The following is a 22,987-nucleotide window of genomic DNA, read 5'->3' as shown; positions in this document are numbered from 1 at the left end:
CAAGGTGAAACATGAAGAGTAACTCAGGAATGTTAAATATGACCTGCAAAGTAAGGTGTCAAGTGTTGAACAAACAAATGAGCAGTCAAGACTTTAGAGTACTTTCCAACATTCGTTGATAGTTCAATATCATCGGGAGTATCCTGTAAACATGTTTGTATTTTGTTGCCCTTTATTTAGTCTGAAAGCAAACTCATTAAGAATCGGTGGTTGTCAAGAGGGCCCATGGCAAAATCTAAGATACAGTATTTTTAAGGGCAGTTATAATCTTAATCTGAACCAGTAATGGGCAGCAAGGTGCAGCACATCTGCCTCACACTTCTTTGGCAAGCTTCCTCTGTGCAGTTTGCATGTTTTCCTGTGCATGTGTGGGTGTTCTTCACGTACTCCGGCTTCCTCCCACACTCCAAAAACATGAGTGGCAACGAGCCCGGGGTGGACCCTGCTTCTTGCACAATGTCAACTACAATGGGCTCCAGCTCACTCTCAACCCTAATGAGGACAAGCGTTACAGAAAATGGATGGGTGAATAAGCAGTGCACAAACGTTAAGGGGGAAGTTAATTTGTATTCTTAAAGAACATCTTTTCGATAAGACGAGAAAAAAAAACGTTTGTATTTCCAATGAGACAAGAAAGAAAATGACAACAGACTATGAAGTATCACCTGTCAAAAATAGCACAATGCAGTCTAGTTAATAAACTGGAAACTATATTACAATAGATTCGGGTATTTTAGCACAGCATTATTTGAGGTCATCAGGATCAGCATAGCCCAAAAACACAAGTACACAAGAGTGCGTCACCTCATTTAGTGTCCATGAAACGTATGTCCATGATGAGCAGTGTGTGTCTGGGCAGCGGTCTGGGTGCTGGAGACAACACTTTCATCACCTGTGCTTGTGTGTCCACATTGGTCACCACAATAAAGCCACACACGGGACTCTCCACGATTCCCTTTCTTGCTCCCTCGTCTCCATCCTCTGCACTGCTAACACTCAGCACATGATAGGTGAGGTCTCTTCCCGGCGTCACAGGGACCAGTTTCAGTTGAGTGTCATCCTGAGACATTCCTAATGGCAGGCATGAGTCTGGGATGGAAGGTGCGCCGATTTTATAGATTCGCACATCAGAGAAACGCACTTCAAATGAGAAAGGGTAGAAGGACACTCCCCGGAAGCCGTAGAAGTATTCTCGGATTTTCTCATCCCGAACCTCGCGTCGACACTCCTTGGAGCGCTCGACCACTCCCCCTGATTTGGGCAGGAGCACGACGCGGACAAAGTGAGGAAGATCTCGCTTTAGTTCATTGTAGAGCCTCTCGTGGTCCAGCACCAGCACCACGTCCACCTCGAAGGCGGAGGCACAGTGGACCAGAGCCTGGTAACCAGAGCCCTTCACCCAGCCACATGTGTTGATGATACAGCCTCCCACGCTGGCTTTCCTGTTCACCTCACAGCGCTGAGAAAACACTTCAGCCAGGCACGATGTCAGCTTGTGGGGCATAAAAATACTTCAGGTCATCGCTGTGAACAAGATACACTGGATATAAATAAGTCCACACACATACAGTAACTGGGATGTGGCTGTGTTCAGATTTAACCAATCATATTCGTATACTGTATGTTGAGTGGGTGTCAGCACACACAAACCACAATTTAAAATGCCTCTGACTAACCACAAGCACATTCCAAAAGTTTTACTAAGCTTTTGCTGACTTTTTTATTTTTTAAGGATTTGTGCTCACACTGATTTGGAACTGTTCAGAATTCCCTCCACCTTGACTTAAGCCCATGTGCAGATGAAGAAAAACAGCCCCAAAGTGTGATGCTTCACTGTAGGTGTGGCGTCTTATGATGAGCATTGTTGTTTTTTGTTTTCGCCATGCATACTTTTCAGAATTAAGGCCTACCTTTGGTTTAATCAGAATATAGCAAACCCTTATGGGTTTGGGAAGTTGGGACCATGATCATAAAAACATTATTTTGTGGTGGCACAAAAAACTGCAGGCTTCCACCAGAAAGGCAAAAGTCTGGAAAAGCCTACTCGAACATTAGAGGCCCTTTAGGTGTCGACAGGTGTCCGCTGGCTCCTATTTAACATAAGTTTGAATGTAACCAGCTAAATCTGAACATAGCCACCACCCACTTATAAAATGGCGTGAACATTTGTGCAACCATATTACTTCAGTTGTTTATTTTTTACTCCCCCTCTCAAAACTATTTAAAAATATCAATTAAGTTGAAGTTTGGAAATGATGTCATTTCATTTTTATACTGTATGTCACAAAAAAGTGCCATTTGAACAGAAGCGTGTAGACTTTCTACAGCCACTACAGCTACAGTTCAGTAAATTAATATGGCTTTTATTTAACACTCCAATGTTTGGTCTGGCTTTCACCTTATTGTAAAGTTTGATGTTGGTCCCTGGAGAAGTCGAGCCAAAGTGGTAGACCAAAGGAGCCTGGACTGAGAAGCCCTCTTCCACATCTGCTGGACGTTCGATGCACAGCGCTGACACTGTCCCTGGCACTGACACCTACAGAAAGAATATATATTTCAAATCAAATATATTTCACTGTAAAGAAGATCCATCCATCCATTTTCTGATCCGCTGATCCTCACTAGGGATGCCTCTAAACTAATTAACGAGTATACTGTATTACCTCTCGGGTAAGATGGCAAAATTCCCGCAGAATGCAGGAAAAATTAATTACATTAAAATACCAAGGACAAAGTTAGTCATATAAAACATTTTAGGATGCGGCCATTAACTTAAATTTACAATGATAACAAAAGAGATCCTTCTCAAAGTTAAGGCCAAATCGTGTAGCTCACTTTTTCTTTAGCTTTTTTTTTCTGTAAGGCAGTTAACTCAATTACCTGCATGAAAGTAAGAATTTAAAAAGTGAGACAAATGAAGCCGTCGTGCCTTCAGCTATCCTTCATTTTCACTTCCTTGTTTGAAACATGTCATGTGAACATCAAAGATTGAGTAATTCGGTTGTAGTTTTATACAGTATTGTCTTACTATACACTAATTTATTTAATTACTGAGAAAAATGATACTTAAAACATCCCACATATAGCTACTGATGGTTTAATGGTGTAACAGTTTTATTTTTGGACAAATTAGTTAACTTTGACAGTAGATGTATTTTCAATGGGAAATTAGTACGGTATTAAAAATATGAACAAATATTAACTACAGTCCAAGAACAAATTGCGTTCGACTTGGTTCCACAGGGGCAGAGCTACATGATGGCCATGGCCAACCCTTGTCTCTCTTTATTTCTTTGCCTTTTTCACATGGATGCAGTATTCCAGACTCCCGAGGTACTCTGCCACCAGTTATTTATATTAAGTGTATATTTGAAGAACAAGAATAGAAGTGATCTGAATGTTCCACTATATTTTTTGTTTCAGCCAAGGAATCTGAAACTTACATAGTGCTGTGTCTGGAAGATGCAAGAGTAAAAACATTTGATTATGTTTCAAATAATTACAGCAATGTGCATGTCTATTCATCATACCCCGCTCTGGCCGACATCCAGTTCCACCAGCGTGGGTCTCCTGCCCACTCTCACAGCGTAGCTCAGTAAGAGTCGACATACCGTTGATTTGCCCACGTCAGTCGGTCCCACCACCATCACCTAGGAAAAAAGAATCAGTTAATGATATAAACTAATACTCTTTTTCGAATACAGATGGCAACTCTGGTTTACATTGTGGGTACCTTGAGACAGAAGTTTAATTCATTATCAGATCACACTCATCACCCAAAATACCATCCATCAATCCATTTTCTGCACCACTTATTCTGAACAGGAGCCCATCTCAGCTGACTTCAGGTGGAAGGCAGACCACACCCTGAACTGGTCGTCAGTCAATCGCAGGGCATGTAAAGATGAACAACAATTCAGACCCACATCCACACTGAGTGCTAAACCATTCCACGATGCACACACCCAAGTCAGGCAAGTGTACCACTACACCATCAGCGACTCACTCGAAACAGTTTTTTTTCTCAATCATCTTTACCCATTAATGGAAATGCCATTAATCCATTTTATAACCACTCCACAAAAAGTGCATTTGTTTTGTGTTATTTAACATGTAAAACAGCACTGTATATGGCAATATTGTACTGGATTAAAGCAGTGTTAAACACGATTAAATATTTTTTGCATCATGATTAATTCACTGCATATTCTTGATGTGAGTGTGACGAGGCCACTGAGGATGCGGGGGGTCAATACAATCCAGTCACGCAGACAGAAATGGAGTTTCACAATGTACTGAATGTAAATGACTCAGTAAGCTATAGTAATATGGTCATTTTTCAGAGGGAAAAGATTATTTGCCTGCATTGTTATACCGTCTGCATGTGTTGCTGTACCATTTGTGTTCACTATCCGTTGCTTAAAGCGTTACAACTAGGACTGTCACTCTTCAATTATTTTAGAATTGATTATAAGACAGGGGTAGGGAACTTCGGTTTCTTGAGAGCCGTATCCTGACTTTTAGATCTCTCTCTACTTCAATACACCCGATTCAAATGATCAGCTCATCTGCAAGCTCTGTAGAAGGCTGAAATGATCACGATCAATTGAATCAGATGTGTTAGAGAAGGGAGAGATTAAAATAGGCAGGATATGGCTCTCAAGGAACCAGAGTTCCCAACCCCTGCTATAGCAGCTTGAGAACTTTTTTTTGGAAGAACTGTTCACTATCTGCCAAACTGCTACTTCTTGTGAAACGGGTTAGGTTGAGCTCACTGCCACCATAAAGTGCTATGCACATTAAATCAGAGTCCTAAAAAAAACAAAAAAAAAACCAACAACCCAGCTTAATAATGGTTATTACATCAAAAGATTCATAATTGGAGTCGCTTGTATCTCAAGGCACCAATGTATTCAATATTTCTGAATACAGATCACTTTCGAGGCTTATGTTTCTGAGTGGATATTCAAACCTACCCTTGGCCCTCTCTCATTGTCCCGCTCTGCCTGTTTTCTCATTTGTTCCAGCGCGGCATGAGTGTTCAGGTAGAGCAGCATGGGAGTATCTTTGGACACGTAAGCCACCTGAAGTAGTGACGGAAAGAAGCTGATTACTGAGCATTATGAAATGCTACTATCATAAAGCCAAACGGACAGAGTGCAGTGCTGACCTCTGGTTTTCCATATAGGTTGACACTGCAACCTTGCCAGGTGAATACTGCGATCTTGGCGCCTGCTCCAAAAGTGTACTTCTTGTTTCGGTTCAATTCTGACCCAAACACTTCTGCCATTCCTGTAAGGAGTTCTAACTCAACATGCTCCGCAGCCTCCCCGGCTTCCACCTCAAAACGAAGTTCAGTCTCCTTCTCCAGGTCAAATCTGGTGCCGACTTTACCTGGTTGCAATGGATCATCACTCGTCTTTTCTACCCCTTCTGTTGCCATGATAATGCTAAAAAGATGATAAAACAGGGAAAATATGATCACATATTGATAAAGATCATACACCTGACACCTTGTTTCGATGTGATTAATTCTATGGGAAATTGAAAGAAAATGGCACATGTGTAACATATGTAATAGTAACCTCCTTATTAATACATTTCATTGCATGAGAATTCGTTTAGAAACCCTACTTCATCCACTGTGAAATTTGGTGTTAAATACGATGGCAAAGCAGTTGCTAACCGCTCAACTAAAACATAAGCGATACTAATTGCCCACTATTTCAAGTCAAAGCATCAACAATAACTTTCAAATGAATATATACAATTCATATACATTAACGCTATACTTACACGTGTATTTACGAACTAATAACGTGTTTTCTGGGGTCAATCACTTTCGTGTGGGGTAGTGAGCGTCGCGTGTTGATGACGTCACTGCTCGCAACCAACAAGAGGCAAGTAGATGAATACGCGTATGACTTCCTCTCCGTACATCCTGCTGTGTCCGGTTGTTCAGTATGTTCTGCGCCTTTATGTGCATCTTATAGGGGAAATCGACTACAAATATAAACTTGTAATGTCCTTTTAATACTATAAAAATAATTAAGATAGTTGAGATATGCTGCACATCTAAACGTCTTTCGACGACATTATCCGTCATTAAGTAGCTTTGGGTTCGTCGTGTACACTGCTTAATTCCAAGTCATATAAACAATCCTATAACATGAAAAAATGCAAAAAGGTAAGGTTTATTTCGAGAGAGTGAAGAAAAAACAGTAAAAATACCATGAATGTCAAACTTGGTACTCTAAACTACAAACGCACAACAGTGTGTGGTAACGGATTGTTTGTTCTATAATGGTCCAGTAGATGTCACCAAATGTTCATATGCGTGAGCTGGAAAAGCTTGGTTCATCAGAGGAGAGACTGTGCATTCAGTTTGGTCACTCCTCATCATTCTGCTTCCACAAGCCACACCCATGAACAATTACCTGCACGAGAGAGAAGATGGGCCTTTATAGACGACAGTATTGTAATTTATCACAAACAACTTTGAGTGGCAGCTGGTTAACCCAACAGCCCAAGGGTCCTGGGTTTTAAATGTAAAATGACAAAGTGTCCATGCCTTGCAACTTCAGGAAATTAAATTTTAATTTGAAGTGTTTTCATTCCAATCATGTCACAGCTGCAGTCGATCAAATGTCAGATGCCCTCAAAACACCCAGACATTTCTTTCGCTGAGAGAGAAAACTGTAGCACAGGCCTTAACTATCAAGAAAGGTGTTGTTGTTTTTTGTCAACAAACCAAATGAGAGTGACAAACAGCAGTGTCATTACTTTCTTGGTATAGCAGACACTCCAAGTAATGTTTTTACAAATACACAACGCGTAATTCTCTTTGTTTTAATAATAAGACTTATCTAGACTGTGACAAGCATCTTGAAGCATCCTTTTTTAAAAATATTTCACTCTGTGCCAAACTGCTGCATGTTGTGATCTGAGTTGTTTGCTCTCAGGATCTTGCGCTGGTATCTCACACTTTTGCTCGTAAGTCAGGGGAAAAAAAACCCAAAGGGGGGCAGGGGTAATGGCCCTTATCATGAAGAACTCATTACTATTCCTAAATCAGGATACCACTGTATCTTTCAAAATGACAAACCTTCTCGAAGCATCTAGTCAGCACCGACAGCCTCCAGTAGAGCAGAAACTACAACATCAGGTTCTGGAAATTTGAGTTTACGAGGTGGCCCCTTTTTTATTCCTGTCCAGAGAGGTGTTTCTGTTAACATGAGACACAAGAAAAGATAGTGGTATAAGAATTATCATTCACATTGTGATTGGTAATGATGGAAAACACAGCGCAAGTCACCCTGCACACACCCCCTTCCATCCCCTCAGGCTACGGAGCATCCCGAGCAGTACCATGAGGCTGAGGAACGCTTCTTTCCGCAAACTGCTAAGACTGTTAAACTCACACAGTGCTCTGCAGCCCCTATTTCTATTCGTCCCTGCACATCAAGCACTTTATTGTTGAACACACTATAATCTACATTTTGTTGTTCCGCAAACCACAATTCCAGTGAAATCAAGGCTGAGACCTTGGGTATTGGATCATAAATACACAAAAATTCCTTGGAGTCTTTGGCATTAAACACAATCAAGGTGTCCCAATTTCAGTTTTCCAATAAGAAATATAATCTTGATTGATTGAACATAATCTCAGTTCCAGTTAAATAATTGTAGAAACAATGTTCTAAATCAGGGAAGGACAACTGGCAGCCTGCAACCACACTCGAGTGGCCCCTTGATTTAAAATAAATAAATACACAAAAATAACAAATATTTTGTTTTTCTTTACAAAGCCAAATAATGCTCTCAAAAAACACTGACAAACATTGTATATACATTTTACCATGAGGAACCAGGGGAAATGGGTAGGAGAGCGTGAGGGCATGTGATTATTTTGTCGTTTGCTTCAAACCCTTTGTTGTTGGGTTTGGATTTAAACATATTAAGAGCACGTAATTTGCACATGTGTATGTAATTTGCCCATATTTAAATGAGCATTTTTGTCATAGCTCTAGATAGGAAGTGTGTGGTCATATGTGACTCCCATGTAGAACTGATGAAAAATTGTACTCCCCTTCAACATTTAAGTTGCCCATCTTCTTTCCAAGTAGTATCTTAACATTTTTAACGGTCAAGCAACGGTCAGTATAAAAGTACTTAACACAATTAAGTCCATTCATTCAACTTACCCTTGCCTCCCTCTATGAGAGTGATCTCAAAGCTGTTCCTGCGAGGCTTCTCGGGGTTGAGGACCACACTCAGTTCTGGGCGTGCAGCCAAAAGGGCAGCTTTTACCCCCTCGGCATTACGCCCATACACTCGTCAGCTCTTACTGCCAAAAATAACAGATCGTCACAAGAATGTAAGTGCTGCTTACCAAGCTGCCATACCACTTTTTTTCTGCCTGAGTATGAGTACAAGTACTTTTGAGTGCTTGTCAATACCGAGTACTGGTATGTGTTAATGCCATTCAGTCTTGTAATTATGATGAAAATTTGTTGTCCATCAAGTTAAAAAAAATAATAAAATAAACACCAATAGAATGGTTTTGACCATTCTCACCCCTTGTATACTGAATGTTAATCAGAGATTTTTGGGGGGGAGGGAAGAATTCCCAAAAGCATCTCAGTGGGAGTCAATTATATGCAGCTTCTCGCTATTCATAGGCCAGCCCTAACCTTGCTTGCAAGCGGAATCCTTGTGCTATTTGTGAATTCACAAAACCCTGAGAATCCATCTTGTCCAGAGCCCGCTGATTTGTTCCGAGCCAAAACAACAGTATGATTCGGGGTGTGGTGTGCGGCTGTGACAAAAATATTTATTGGTTGACATCAGCTTGAATAAAAAATCAACGTCTGTAATTTAAAACACCACTTATCCGCATATATGCATTGCAAAACGAGCAACTATCACTCAACGTCATGATGCCATCTGCGCAATAATTGAGATCACATTGGAGCAGTGCCAGCTTGATAGTGTGGAGAACTCCTTTGAGTGATTCACGTATAAATCTTGCTCTTCCCAGGTTAGGCCGGGAATAGCGGGAGTCAACTGCATATAAATTAAACTACAGACAGAATCAACCAGGTGGACTCCAAGGCTTGCACAGTGGAGTTTGGTTAACTTACAAAAAGAGACACACTACTGTATGATGGATGGTCTGTATAGAGGACTTGACAGAACAATGAATACTCTGACTGGATATGTATTTTAATCTCAACATTGAACACCAGCTCTGGACATGTAGGCCACTGTTGTCTTTTGTGTTACATGCATGCTTACCAGTGTTCAATCACCACTCTTTGGCCTTGCAGCATAGGCACCGTTTCTTCTTTTGCTGCCTTTGCGGGTTTCTGCTTCTCGTCCTCATCCTCAGTTTTGCGCTTTCTCCCACGACGGCCTAAAGACATCATCGCGTTATCCCCCCATAATTCTTTTACATCAGATATAAAGATGTTTGTTCGTTTGTGTTTTTCAGAATAAAATGCAACAAAACGTAAACTTTGACTCCACTCATTCAATTACAGCAGAACGATGAAACCTGCAAATTGTGGTGTTGTATTTGAAATATTGAAATTTAAAAAGGTAATTTCAGCCACTTTACATGAATGGCAACAGACCCCCCCCCCAAGTAACAGCGGAAACTAGAATAAAATAACTTTTGTAACGACGTTTGTTTTTAAGCCGTAATGTAAGCAAGAGTGGAGCTTTTAGAGACCAAATCTAAATGAGGACATGACCGACCTGCTCCGGACGCCATAGTTGTTGTGAAACATTCGCGGGTTAGCGGACTGTACTAACACGCAAATGTTGATGGGGGTGTGATGAAACCATTATTAAACCTTTTGGGGAATAATCACGGTACCCCAACTGGGAAAAGCAAACCATTGATTACATTCCCCCCATACACCACCGGTTGTCAAAGTTTATGGGTCCAGAGTGCACTTACAGCGGGGAAAATTGTGGTCTAAAATTTTCAAGAACACCTTCTAATCTCCGGGCATTGAAATCTACCTTGAAAACTTTATTGTTCACTGCAAGCAGGTTCATAAAACAGAAATACATACAGTTTTATGTCACTATCTTGGTTTTCATTTACGTGTTTCTCTTTTCTGCTTTTATCTTGAGTTTCAGGTTTTAATTCAATCAATTTATTTATTTACTTGCCTCTGTAAAGTACTATGGATTTGATCATCAATTAGAGCTGGGCGGTTATGGAAAAAAAAAATCACGATTATTTCGATTTTGATTGAAATCATGATTTAATTTAATTCCTAAGCATCACTCTTATCTCTTTATCATATTATATGGTTGTATCCTTGAATTTTGAGTAAAGTAAAATTCATTGAAAACTCAACTTAAAATATAACTTGAAAGGACAATGAGAAAATAAATTAGTAAGAAAGTTAATCCGAATTTCGTAAAAGAATGGCAATCAAAAAATAATTCTAACAAATGCCGGCTATTTCTGCTCTTTGGGCAGTGTGGCGCCTTGCCTGGATGGAGTACACACTAAGAATGAGATAAGAACAAAGTTGCTATTGAGCCATATCACCATAACTCGTTTTTCACTCAGTGGGAGAAATTTGTGGCTTTGAGAATTGTAATATGATCAGTCTGTCTGTGTTTCCACAGGGTTTGTGAATATCCAATATTTGAAGGACTATCACTCCCAAAGTCTATCCTTTTATAACTGGACCAAAGCCAAGCGATTGGTTGAGTATGTTTGTTTTATTATCATTCTGGTCCCCATCAGTGGGAAATTAGCTTTCTGTAAATGATACAACTACCGGTACTCATTTTTCAGACCCCCAAGCTACAACTCGTGAACCCCTGGATGTCCGGGGATCCCAGTTTGAGAGCGATTTCGTAACATTGTTGTGAACTCATTTAGTATATACAGTATGTCTTGAGTTGTATCATAGTTGTAAATTGTGTTTTCCTCCAACAAAAATGCACCCTTCCATAAATATTTGTACAAGTGGAAAAGTGACACAAATGTATTATCTCAGGCCGCAATTAGAAAAAGGGACTAAATTATTGTTTGAATTGGACAAATTGTCTGTCAATGGGCAATGCATATTGGACTCGACCACCTCATTCGATTTGCTAATCCTTTCATGGAATATTTTGGCACTCGTTTAAATGTTGATATCATCTCTGATCTAAACTGCTTCATCCTGCTTAAATCACACTTCTGGTACTTGTAATTGAAAATCAGTGCATAACAACGACAGTAGCACAGATGAATACAGGGCTTGTGTACTTTTGTTACTTTTAGTAATCCCTGAATATCCTTTATTGTTGAACAAATGACGATGACATCCAAAAGATGGACAAATGCACGAAAAAATCTGCCAAGGACCAGATGGATGTGCTCAATTACTGTACTTCAAATCCAAAAGCCAATACCATATGTGGTTACCAAGATAATAGCAGATGCATGCTTGTTACCCAGGATGTGGCGTTCACATTTATAGAAATCGTGTAAATGTAAATGCTTGACGACATCAGAGGGTGTGACTGTGTCAACAAACAAAGGCTGTCAAATCTCCCAAGCCGAGGCGGTGTGTGACTCATGCGTGCTCATAATAGTATTTTTTTTTTTTTTGGTTTTCTTGACAAACAATTCCACGTTTACAGTTTTACTCTTGTTTCAGACTGAAATTGTTTTGCATGATAATAGTTGTGCACATGATCTTAAATCACAGTAGTCACATGCCCCAATCTCACCATACTCTCCCCTTTTCCCTTGTCGTAGGATTTTAAATTATGGTTAGGATTTCAAAGTAGGATTTTGCATTAGAGTTAAGAGTTTCAAAGTAGGTTTTTATTTGGGCTAGGGTTTCTAAGTAGGGGTTTAATTCATATTTAGGTTTTTCAAATAATATTTAAACTAGGGTTAGGGTTTCCAACTATGGTGAGGATTTCACAGTAGGGTTTTAAACAAGTGTTAGGCTTTCAAAATCGGCTTTTGAACTAGGGTTACGCTCTTGTCATTAGTTTAATACAAATGCTATCTCTCAAAAGTACTGGTGGTATCAGTTACTTGGTTGTTAAAAGCAGTCAGAATAGCACGACTATCCGTGTTTTATGTTATGTGTTGTTTATTATTTTACTTTATGTTAACTGTTTTGTTAAGCGCTTAGGTACAGCTGCAGCTGTTGTGAAAGCGCTATATAAATCAGGATGTATTGTATTGTATTGTATATAAGAGTTAAGTACTCGTACTTGTCACGTTCCGTACGAAGCAGGAAAAAGGGAACTGCTTCGTACGTAACGGAGAAAACGAAAACAAGCGGATCCCCGAAATAGCAGGCTCCGACAAGGACTTTGTAAAAACAATAATATTTATTACAAACAAAAATCCCGCCTAATAAACAACAGAAAACGCTGGTCAAAGGACGATAGCCAGGAAAGGAAAAACGCGACAACAGAAAACGCTGGTAAAAAACGAGAACCAGGAAAATAAGAAAACACGACAACAGAAAACGCTTGCAAAAAACCGGCAAGGAACGTACGTTCATACAAATACTAGATCAAGCACGATACTATAAGAATTCCCTTGGGACGACGAAAATGTAACTAACCGCGAATGGTATCGAATAATTTGTGAAACATGGGCAACAGCAGTGGCACGGCATGTAATACTCCGGCAGTGATTTGACTGTCGGAGCGCCTAGATATAGCAGGTGCAATCTCTGGCAAATAGGCAGCAGGTGTGCAGGCGACAGAAGTGAACGCGTGCCACCTGCTGCCGAATACGGATCATGACAGTACTGGTATTAGCCTGGGAAAAGTGGTACAGAACTTCCCTAGTTGTTAACTAGGATTAGTGTTTCAAAATAGGATTTTAAACTAGAGTTATGGTTTGAAAGTAGGGTCACAATTTATATCACAGTTTTAGGATTTCAAAGTAGGGTTACCATTCCGAATTTTGGTTTTAATCTATCTATCTATCTATCTATCTATCTATCTATCTATCTATCTATCTATCTATCTATCTATCTATCTATCTATCTATCTATCTATCTATCTATCTATCTATCTATCTATCTATCTATCTATCTATCTATCTATCTATCTATCTATCTATCTATCTACACAGTAAAAACTTTGATCACATTGTTTTGTCACTCTAAAAAGGAATATGACTGAATGTTTCTGATCCACAGTAACTGTTGTATTGGGTCTCATTGGATGGCCTTAATATTTTAGTTCTCACACTGTTGGAGGATTGACAGTCTACAGGAATGACAGACCCAAAGACTCAGGTTTATATGTGCAAGACAAAAAGAACTGGTCATTGCAGGGTAGTTTAACGGTTCTGCATGTTATGGGTCTCTGGCTGCTCCATTCTGTTCTATTCTATTCTCTTGGAACCATAGAAACCAGGGTGCCAATGTGTCAGTTGTCTTAGCCAAATATGACATGTGCGAGAGTGAACGTCACCAAAACACGTCAATGAGACAGCAACTCATAAGGGCCGACGCACATCTTTGAAGCATCTGCATGTGCATGACAGCGACAGAGAGAAACATGGTGTCCAGACAAAGAATGAGTGGCAGCATAAAAAGCACACACACAAGGCCAGGGTAAAAATAGCACAGATATTCTGGAAGACAAGGAGTAGGTGCTGTGTATGTACGTCATCAGTGCGAGAAAAAAATATGCAGTATGTCGCATTCGTAGTGCACAGGAAGTTTGCGGGGATACAATGCAAGCGCCAACAGTTTTCTGAAATGGGAACATACTGGAGAAATATATAAAGGATAACCACAAATGGGTCAACCTCGAGGAGTCCTTCGTGTGGTACACGCCCCGGAACTCCTCAACAGGGAGGCGCCCAGGAGGCATACTGTTAAGATGCCCGAGCCACCTCATTTGGCTCCTCTCAATAGGAGCTTGACTCTGAGCCTCTCACGTTATCTATATCCTCCTGACTACCAGGAAGAAAAAATGTTGTCCAATCACATTTATTTTGAAATTCCCCAATCTATGTGAAGTAATTGGACTACTCCAAAAGAAAATTTTGAAATTCCACTCCAGAGGACATTTTTTTTAAACACTTGAATACTAGGCTCAAATACACTTAAAACAACTCAAACAACACTTTAACGTGTTCATAGGAGTCTTATAAATAAAATGTCAACAGCATTTCAAGACAAAATGTGTTTGATAAAAAGGCTTACTTTTCCTGTTCCCATAAAAAGTGCTTGCACTGAGGGAAGCCATTTTCTTCTATTGAGAAGTCAAAGTAACAAAGCCCCACCCCTACAAATTTGGTATCATTGGAAAGCACTGAACGTCCTCTTTAGAGCACAAAAGAAGTTAATGCGATTGGATGCACTGAGTGGGAGATATTTAGGTTCACAAATGTCCTCTACAGAGGACAAATTTGAACTACTGGTAGTCAGGAGGCTAAGGGAGAGTGCGGACACCCAACAGAGTAAACTCATCTCATCCGCTTGTATACGGGATCTCATTCTTTTGTTCACGACTCACAGCTCATGACCATATTATCCACTACTAGGGCTTTGCCGCAACGATCTCTTTAAGCACCGCGGTGATTTTAACCCCAGAGAAAGGAGAGCATACGTCAGAGTCCACAGACTCCGGTTCTCCAAAAGAAGGCATGTCGGAATTGAGGAGGTCTTTGAAGTAAGACGTGATGAAATTGCACATAAGCATTGGTCAATGACCAAGGATATCTGCCATCAGGAGAATCCTCACTCAGTCAGGAGTATCTCACCAATGCATAGGCTCAAACATGATATTCTCAGTGGGAATTGGCCAATGGGCTTAGCCAGTGAAGTAACATCATGGTGACAGGCCACAGTGCCAAAACATTTTTTGTGCCCAGACCCTTGCCCTAAACACAAGCGCATGCTACCCACATAGACGCTTCAACACATAGCTGCACAGCCATTCGAGAGAACTACCATCGTCACCATGTATTTGTGCAGTTTTTTTTATTGCTATTTTAATATTGTGATTTGTATTTTGAAGATTAAAAATACAGGATCACAAAAAAATGTTCCAATGCATCGTATTCAGTTTTTTAAATCTCTTTGAATATATACAGGTACAAAAGGCATTACAAAAATAACAACAATGGGTCACAAGTACTTTGCTCTGAATTTAAATCCCACTAATTCTGGGAAATGGTCTGGTAGGGTTGCACTACACGAGAAAGTTGCTATAATATATAACTTTATGCATTGGCGTATGAAGGCAGAATAAGATCGTAGAGTTCTCGACGTGTGAAGTCCACCATAGTCATTTAGAATTAACCCACAGCTAACTTCTTTTTTTGCACGCTTCACATCATGTCGATGCACGTTATGACTAACAAGTGATTGGGCAAATGATCATTTCCGTATTCCTGATGAGCCGCTTAGCGTGACTCACCAGCCCGAATTATTCGATTTATAAAATCATTTGTCTGGGGGAATTTTAGACAGCTGTTTTTTTCCCTTCCTTCATGGTGCCCTAACACCGTTGGGCCACAGTGCATTGCATCGGTTGCAACGTCGATATTTACACCAATGAGCTTAGCGTGTCAAAGAGTGTCATCAACAGGGCACAACAGAGAAAATGGAAGAGTCACAGAAAGCTGTAGAAGTGGACGCCCTTGATAGTCTGTTGGTCAGTTTATGGATCAAAAAGATGTTGTGAATCTTGCTGTTCAGCTCTTTGAGAACAGCAAGTTGGGCAAAAACAGTTGGATATTTGTACACAAAAGTTTAGAGAAGGTCAAACTAACATCACCTGAAAGGTTGTAATACATTATAGGTTCATCCTGAAATTTTACTTGAAAGCCAAATATTTGTTTTTGTGAGTACGGCACAGTACATGGATGTAAAACTTATAATTCAATGATATGTTTTGCCTGTATTGTATTAAGCACCCAGACCTTATCATACCTCCATGTTAGAGTAAGTGCAATTTTCGGTTTGATGAGTCTCATCACTTTTCCTAATTGGTATGCTTTTGTGGCGTCATCACAACACAAAACTCTTTTAGATTCTCACAAAGCCGAAGTCTCACAAGGTTTCTATTTGAACTGTGTTTTTTTTCTTTGAATTACAGTACAGTATTTTTGATTTGTGCGTGTGCGTGTGTGTGTGTGTGTGTGTGTGTGCGTATCACTATCACATTTGAATCACCAATATCACAGTTAGGATTCTGTTGAGGGGGTGTGTGAATTCTTGGACAAGTTATCGCTACATCTACAAGTATATGTTATGTACGGTACACTATTTGGCCCCATGCTTGGAATCACGCCTTTGTTCTGCCAACAGACCCTCCCCAAGACATTCTGGACATCTCATGTACATATTATAGCCCCAATCTGTACGTGTGAAGAGTGAATAGTGTTGCTATTAATCAACTTTACCAGATACAAACACACTCTCACGTGAAGGACTCACAATTCATGGACTCAACAACAAGCACGAAGGAGAGTGATTCACTTCAAATCTGTAATCTTTTAATGTCAAAACTTGTTTCTCACGACTTCATAAGTGACATCAACATCGAGATTTATTTCAAAGTCCTTTTTTGTTGGAAATGTTGATGTAATATTGTTTTTAATGAAGTGGACACGACATGATCCGAATGTTTGTTCCAGACGTATAATTCCTTTGAACCAGACTCAGCCACTTAATGCAATGAAACCAAGGAACTGCCACTCGCTTATGTCTGATCATTTCTTTATTCAAAAAAGAAGAAAATGCAAAAAAACAAACCAAAAAAAAACTCTGTTTCTACCAGCTTTCATTTGAAAAACCACAGCGTTTGTTGAGTTATCAGATCAAATGCAAAAGCAGTTTGGTAAAAACCTGACAATACATTATACAGTGAGTATACAGTATACAGAGAATACAGTACTTCAGTGAGTACTGCAGCTTACAAAAGTTTGTTTCACGCTTTCTAAAAGCATGTTGTCTAATTCAATAAAGCTGTAGGCATGTCGAAATAAATAAATAAATACATACATGAATAAATAAAAATATAAATGAGGATGCATTGTATTGTATTGCAAATCTGTAGAATATCTGGAAATTATTTTCCCTACTAAAGATTTTCAGACACACAACATATGCTCAACATAAAAATCGACTTATTCTTTTCATGATCAACACCAATTGCTAATAATCTAATGCAAAAAACAACCAACCAAAAATAAAAAACATTTTTGATTTTATTTTGTTTGATTTGACCAGCCAATTTAGTTTTCGTGTCCATTACTAAATGCAACTGAGTGAAAAGGGGAAAGTAGTGCAGAGGAAGTGCAGAGAAGCATATGACACATGACGTACGTCGTGTGATGCATGTTTGAAGTTCCTTGAGGTGTTTCAAGCTGCGTGGACACGTGTGGGCGGCTATGCTGCTGGCATCGCTGGGATGACACAAAACTAGGAATCTCAGAGAAGAGAGTCACTCTTGGCTGCAAATCCTGCACTTGGCCAATCGCTGTTTCTCAGCGACTCCACACTTCTCATTTTCATTTTATTTCGCAATGAAATTCTCTGTCTCTCCTTCTCATCTGTGATCTGAGAAGAAACACAGTATTGAAACCAAATTATTGGCGTACACCTTCTAAGAATGATTTTTCTTTGATTTTCACGTCTTGCAAAGCCAGGTGCTTCAAGGATTTTGTCTTCATTGGTGATGTAAATGAAAGCAGCAGTACAGATGCTGTTAGTAGTTCGTGTAGAAAATACCTCTAGACAAGGTGGTGGAATTGCTGCATAGTTTGCTGCAACATGAGCAAAACAAATTACATGCCCCTACACCCTACAGTGTGTTGTGTTGTCTATCGACGGGCGCTGTTCCGACACCTATCACAGTCTCCACAATGTGACCCCTGTTATTGTCAAGGCCACATATGCTGGTAAGCAGCAGCCAAATTAACAGTAATGCTTAGCCTTGTATTGCCTCAACTGGCAGAGTATCTGCTTCTGAAAACAGATTTTTACTCCCTCGTCCATTTCCTGTCATTGTGTAACGCCCCCTACTTGTGGGTCAAGGAAGTGACTGAAAGTGATCAAGATCCCAGGCTTTTGTTTTGAGTTAAAAAGAGCAGGACGGAGGAATGAGAGAAAGGCTGAACGAATGGTGGATTCAGCCAAAAAGTAAATGAAGGCAGAAAGCAACTACACAGACGTAGAGGCGGTGGGGGAGGGCTGGACTTGTGGCAATGGATGAGAATGAGGATGTAAAAGCTGAATTGTCATAGACTGGGGAGCACTCCGGCTCAAAGCAGCGGATGGCAGCATCTTCGTTGCCATAGTTGTCCCAGTACTCTTCTGGGTCGAGCTTTGGGAGAGCCACTTCGTGATCTGATAGTTCATACTTGGGAGGAAATGAGTCGAAGTGGGTTTTGGGGAAGTACTGTGGCTTCCCTATAGGGAATGTCTTTCCTGTCTCTGTGGTCTTCTGATTATTGACCTTGGAGGAAGAAACGGGCTTGTTCTTGGAGAACCACCAGCGTGTCTTGGTGCTAAAGGTGGTCGTCGTGGTTCTGGCCAGGGATCCTGGGTCAGGCATTGGGCAGAGGGCAAAGTCGAGCTCTCGGAGGAATCTGAGATCTTGGCCGCGACGCTGGGACGGTGATGAGCATATGAGCTCAGAACAGGAAATGCGGGCTTTGCGGAACCACTCCCACAAGGTGCGGGCCTCACAACCGCAGGACCAAGGGTTGCCATTGAGACGGAGGAAGTTAATGCCCTGGGTGTCTTTCATAGCTTGGCCTGGGAGCTCAGCAAGGGAGTTGTTGAACAGGTAAAGAATGGAGAGGCGGCCCAGGTCGCGGAAAGCGCGACGGTTGACCTGCCTGATTCGATTGTCGTGAAGAAGGAGGCGGTCCAGATTGACCAAGCCTCGGAACACATTCTCAGAAAGGACACGAATGCGGTTGCCGTGGAGGAAGAGGTGGGTGAGGTTGACCAGATCTGAGAACAGGTCATCCTGCAGAAAGTGGAGCTGATTCTCCTGCAACAATGTCAAAACATCATATTACAAAACAAGTACCGGTAATTGAGATTTGGATCATCGAGTTGGATGAGAGGTTTTGCTTTGACTCATGAGTGCAAATTTGAGAATTAGCAAATATTCTTAAAAAAAGGTTTTAAGCTGTTAACGTCATTCTCGGCTAGAGGTTACTGTTAACTCACGATAAAACAAGAGAATCACAGATACATTTAAAACAACCACATAGCCACCGCTACCAATGCTAGCCTATAATGGGAAATGCTAATTGCTAATTAACATCTATTATTCTGTAAATGCTAATTAGCATCTACAGAAGAATATGTGTAAGTTCCCTTCAAGCAATGGATATCTGAACATAAAGAATGCAGCCAAAAATCTGCTTTATTGCGAAGGTAGCAGCAAGGCTTAGTTCAGGGTATCGCGGCAGCCAAGTAATGGGTTACTGGTTCAATTTCAGCTACCCCTTTGATAAAGTCCAGGTATTTATGAGAAAATATCCTTGCTTATATTGAATTTATCCACTGTGGACCAAATTGCAGAATGTTTTCAGTACGCCAGCTTAACCGTGTACCTAGTTCAATGTGTATTTATGTAAACTTCACCTGCAAGTAGAGGAACTGCAGACTGTACAATTTGTGAAAGAGGTCATGGGGTAGCATGGCAATCTTGCATCGGTGCATGTGAAGACTCTGCAGCTTCTCCAAGCCTCTGAAAGCTCCACCTTCTAGGCGCCTCAGTGTAGGGTTGTCACCCAGGTCCAACTCCTCGAGCACCCTGAGGTTACTAAAGGCCCCGGCTTCAATCCATGTGATGTTATTGCCATAGAGCCAAAGCACCTGTGTCGAAGAATAGGGGGTTTGGGGTAGTGGTGGTGGGGGGAGGGGGGTTCTGAGTTATCCATCAAACACCTCTATTAAAGTACACACACTTTTTACCTGTGTTTCAAAGCCAAAAGAATCCGCACGGAGCTCTGTGATACGATTGTTTTGCAGGAACACACGTTGTGAGTCGTAGGGGACGCCGGTCGGAACCATGGTGAGGTTCTGGGACTGGCAGCTGACTGTCATGGGTGTAGGGTAACACACGCAAAGCCTGGGGCATGCAGCCACACTGCTGGGCTTCACCACCACCAGCCACAAGATCAGCCACAGAGACAATCCACCTAGGACAGAAGTGGTAAAAACAAACAACAGAAATGATCAACAAACACACAGGTCAATAGATGCAGGATTCAGAGCTTGTTTGGAAAAGGTGGACATCGGATTAAGATACATTTAGAAAGAGGTTTTGATTATAGCTCTTGGCCTCGCCTACTGTTTTCTTTGCAGCCTTTTATATCCACTGATTGTTTTTCTGCGCAAAAAGATTTGTGACTGGTTTTCTGAGACTCGTGCAGATGCCAGAAATCATTCAACCATTCATATCTCCTGGATCACTTAACATTGGGTGTCCTGTCTCCAATGTCAGAGTGACATAACTCTAAACATGAGTGGCGCAGAGTAAACAATCAATAAAAAACGTTTTTTTAAAGAATCCATTCATATGGAAATCAACAAAAAAGGAAAACATTAATGAACCCACTGAGTTTACAATACTGTACAGATGTCCTGGAAAACGAGCCTTTCCATTGAGGAGTTTGCTAAGCAGAAGGCACACGTAAAAGCAGTACCGTACTTAGACAGATCAATTTCACTCCGGCTTCAGTTACTTCCCTGTGCCTCTGCAAAGCTCGGATGACGGCACACAAAAAACGACTACGGTGGTAAAAGTAGAGTCATTAAATGATGATGAACATCCCATTCATCTGTTGGACGCAAGATTTTCCAGTGACTCACCCCTTGACCTTTCTCAAGTTTAACCCTTATCTACGCTGGACCTTCACGAGAACACGAGACTGGGATTTCAAATGGAAGAAGACCCCAATCCGAAATCTTGGTAAGTCTTATTTACCGCATGGCAAATCATGATTGCATAAACATCCAGTTTGTAAATTATTTATGGAGGAATTGGACAAATTAAAAAAAATAAATGAAAAAAAAAAACTCAATAGCAATAACTAGATAAACCGGCACTGTGTGAGATCCAAAACATGAACCATATGTACTCATATACGAAATCAACAATATACACTCGTCCTCAAAAGATTTGGGTCACTTAGAAATGTCCTTATTTGTTTAGTACATCGTTTTCATCAGCTCTTCTATTGGAGATCAGTGTATTGTGGAAACGCACCATGTGACCATGTTGTGAATGTAGAAGAACTGTGTGAAGTTGGCATTGTTCTCCTCGTGCCTGTGTATTTTTTCTCTGGAAACGCCGGTTTCCTTCCACATTCCAAAAACATGCAAATGAAGTTACTGGAGCACTCTAAATTGTCCCTAAGTGTGACCGGGAGTGTGAATGGTTGTTTGTCTGTGCGTGTGCGTGCCTTGCGATTGGCTTGAAGCCAGTTCTGGGTGTACCCTGCTTACTGCCCAAAGTCAGCTGAAATAGGGTCCAGCTTGGCTCAGATAATGGATGGATGAATGGATGTTAAACTGAAAGATTCTGAGAAAAAAAACAAAAAAAAACATGAACTTTCTGTTTTGTCATAGGAAGATACCCATGCAAGAAAGCATGATATTTCAGCAGACTTATTTGTAAGTAGAAATTTATCAAGTTTTAAAGTATTTTATTGAAGAACAATAACATTAATGTGGAGTTGGCAATGAAATATTAGTCCTTGTGATCCAACTGATTATTAAAATAACAAAAATGCACCCACACCCAATCCAAAAATACCTACAAAGCATCTTCTTGCCAGCCTGGGTTCTGTTTTTTTCTTCGTCTTCTAACCCACTGCAGGTCATTGAATCTCCATATTCAACTGTATTGCATGCATTTGTAGCGTTGCTGAATTCCCCCTTGACTTGAGTAGTCTGTATGAATCTATAAAATCAACATGCAATTGGTTTGTTTTAGTGGGAATTATGCTAAAATGGAGTTGTCCAAACTGTAAGTTCGCTAGCAAGAGTCAACTTTCAATTAGGTAGTTTCCATTATCTGTTTATATGTTCAATAAACAAACAAACAAACAAACAAAATAAAGTCACTTTCCCCCTAATTCATGAAAGTTTCCAGCTATTCACATTCTCACCCGACTAAGTACTAAAAATATACTCAAATTAAAGCATGCTTTTTTATGTTTAATCTATTGCAAGGCAATACAAACATGTTGAGTGCACGGCAACTCACTTTTGAAGTTGTGGGCTGTTAAAGAGCTCCTCTTGGTCCAGCGAGTCTCCATGGTGAGTAAAATCGAAAGCGAGTTAGCCTGCGCGGCGACGAAGTGCCTGCTTGCTGCTATCTCTGCTGACGTTCGGCTCCGAGGACTCAGTCGCTGTGGCTTCACAGGGGAGTGAATGAGAAACTTGGGAGTCCCCGCAAGCATTATTTATACTCGGCGGCGGCTTCGTCGCCCACCAGGCAGCGTAGGCAGAGCTGTGGCCGCTGTCAGACGTCAGGCTGCTTGGTGAGAGGAGGAGGGATGGCACTCGCCGAAGGAAGAGCCAAGAAAGGGAGCAGAAGACAATGTTTGGCTTCTTCCTTTTTATGTTATCTAACAATACAGCATCATTGTGGTGGAAAAGGTGGTGGGAAGTGTTGGGGGAAGAGTGGCCTCCTCTTGAATTTCGGACGAGGAGAATGTTGGTAAACCAATTAAAGGCTGGAGGCGATGAACAGTTCCTTCGAAGGGTTTACTTTATTTTTCCGCAGTTTACGAATCGATTTGGGCTCCTGAGGGGTCCAGATTTGAATCAGGAAGCGTAGAAGAAACACATTCATGAGATTATATAGAGACAATATGATAATGAGAGGCGGGGAGGTACCCCTCTCATGCAAATCCCAGAAACAAAGAAAGTAACATGTCATCTGACCCGGTGTGGCTGGAAGAAGTTGGGAGCGGTGAGGTGAGACCAGACCACCACTACCC

The 22,987-nt window shown here is 40.8% G+C and overlaps 3 protein-coding genes across 3 annotated transcripts; all 3 read right to left on the bottom strand.

The window, feature by feature from the left end:
- Positions 1-547: 547 nt before the first annotated feature.
- On the bottom strand, positions 548-5,443 carry clp1 (cleavage factor polyribonucleotide kinase subunit 1). The gene is made up of 5 exons (XM_086136323.1): positions 5,171-5,443; positions 4,977-5,084; positions 3,531-3,650; positions 2,399-2,536; positions 548-1,492 (listed from the first exon to the last, which is right to left on the bottom strand). Exons 1-5 carry the CDS (start codon positions 5,441-5,443, stop codon positions 806-808), a joined length of 1,326 nt encoding a protein of 441 aa, XP_085992449.1. The 3' UTR covers positions 548-805.
- A 722-nt stretch (positions 5,444-6,165) lies between these two features.
- selenoh (selenoprotein H) lies at positions 6,166-9,793 on the bottom strand. Its single transcript, XM_086105966.1, has 5 exons — positions 9,760-9,793; positions 9,298-9,415; positions 8,205-8,347; positions 7,106-7,225; positions 6,166-6,437 (listed from the first exon to the last, which is right to left on the bottom strand). Exons 1-4 carry the CDS (start codon positions 9,773-9,775, stop codon positions 7,119-7,121), a joined length of 384 nt encoding a protein of 127 aa, XP_085962092.1. The 5' UTR covers positions 9,776-9,793; the 3' UTR covers positions 6,166-6,437; positions 7,106-7,118.
- A 6,692-nt stretch (positions 9,794-16,485) lies between these two features.
- rtn4rl2b (reticulon 4 receptor-like 2b) lies at positions 16,486-22,392 on the bottom strand. Its single transcript, XM_086136312.1, has 4 exons — positions 22,249-22,392; positions 19,950-20,176; positions 19,617-19,850; positions 16,486-19,014 (listed from the first exon to the last, which is right to left on the bottom strand). The coding sequence occupies exons 1-4, from the start codon at positions 22,298-22,300 to the stop codon at positions 18,145-18,147; spliced, it is 1,383 nt and encodes a 460-aa protein (XP_085992438.1). The 5' UTR covers positions 22,301-22,392; the 3' UTR covers positions 16,486-18,144.
- Between the last annotated feature and the right edge of the window lie 595 nt (positions 22,393-22,987).

This window comes from Hippocampus guttulatus, chromosome 2 (genome assembly GCF_054856545.1).
Source record: "Hippocampus guttulatus isolate MCC_2025c chromosome 2, RoL_Hgut_1.0, whole genome shotgun sequence".
NCBI lineage: Eukaryota > Metazoa > Chordata > Actinopteri > Syngnathiformes > Syngnathidae > Hippocampus > Hippocampus guttulatus.
The sequence above is the reverse complement of the archived record's forward strand: the minus strand, read 5'-3'. Positions and strand labels throughout refer to the sequence as shown.

Bases quoted from the DNA above. Each gene is read 5' to 3' on its own strand.
- rtn4rl2b (XM_086136312.1), bottom strand. From the start codon at position 22,300: ATGGAGACTCGCTGGACCAAGAGGAGCTCTTTAACAGCCCACAACTTC. The intron at 19,851-19,949 runs GTAAAAAGTGTG...TCTTCGACACAG, and splicing joins CTTTTGGCTTTGAAACACAG to GTGCTTTGGCTCTATGGCAA. The intron at 19,015-19,616 runs GTGAAGTTTACA...ACATTGTTGCAG, and splicing joins TGCAGTTCCTCTACTTGCAG to GAGAATCAGCTCCACTTTCT.
- clp1 (XM_086136323.1), bottom strand. From the start codon at position 5,443: ATGGCAACAGAAGGGGTAGAAAAGACGAGTGATGATCCATTGCAACCA. The intron at 5,085-5,170 runs GTCAGCACTGCA...TCACTACTTCAG, and splicing joins ACCTATATGGAAAACCAGAG to GTGGCTTACGTGTCCAAAGA. The intron at 1,493-2,398 runs GTGAAAGCCAGA...ATGCCCCACAAG, and splicing joins ACATCAAACTTTACAATAAG to CTGACATCGTGCCTGGCTGA.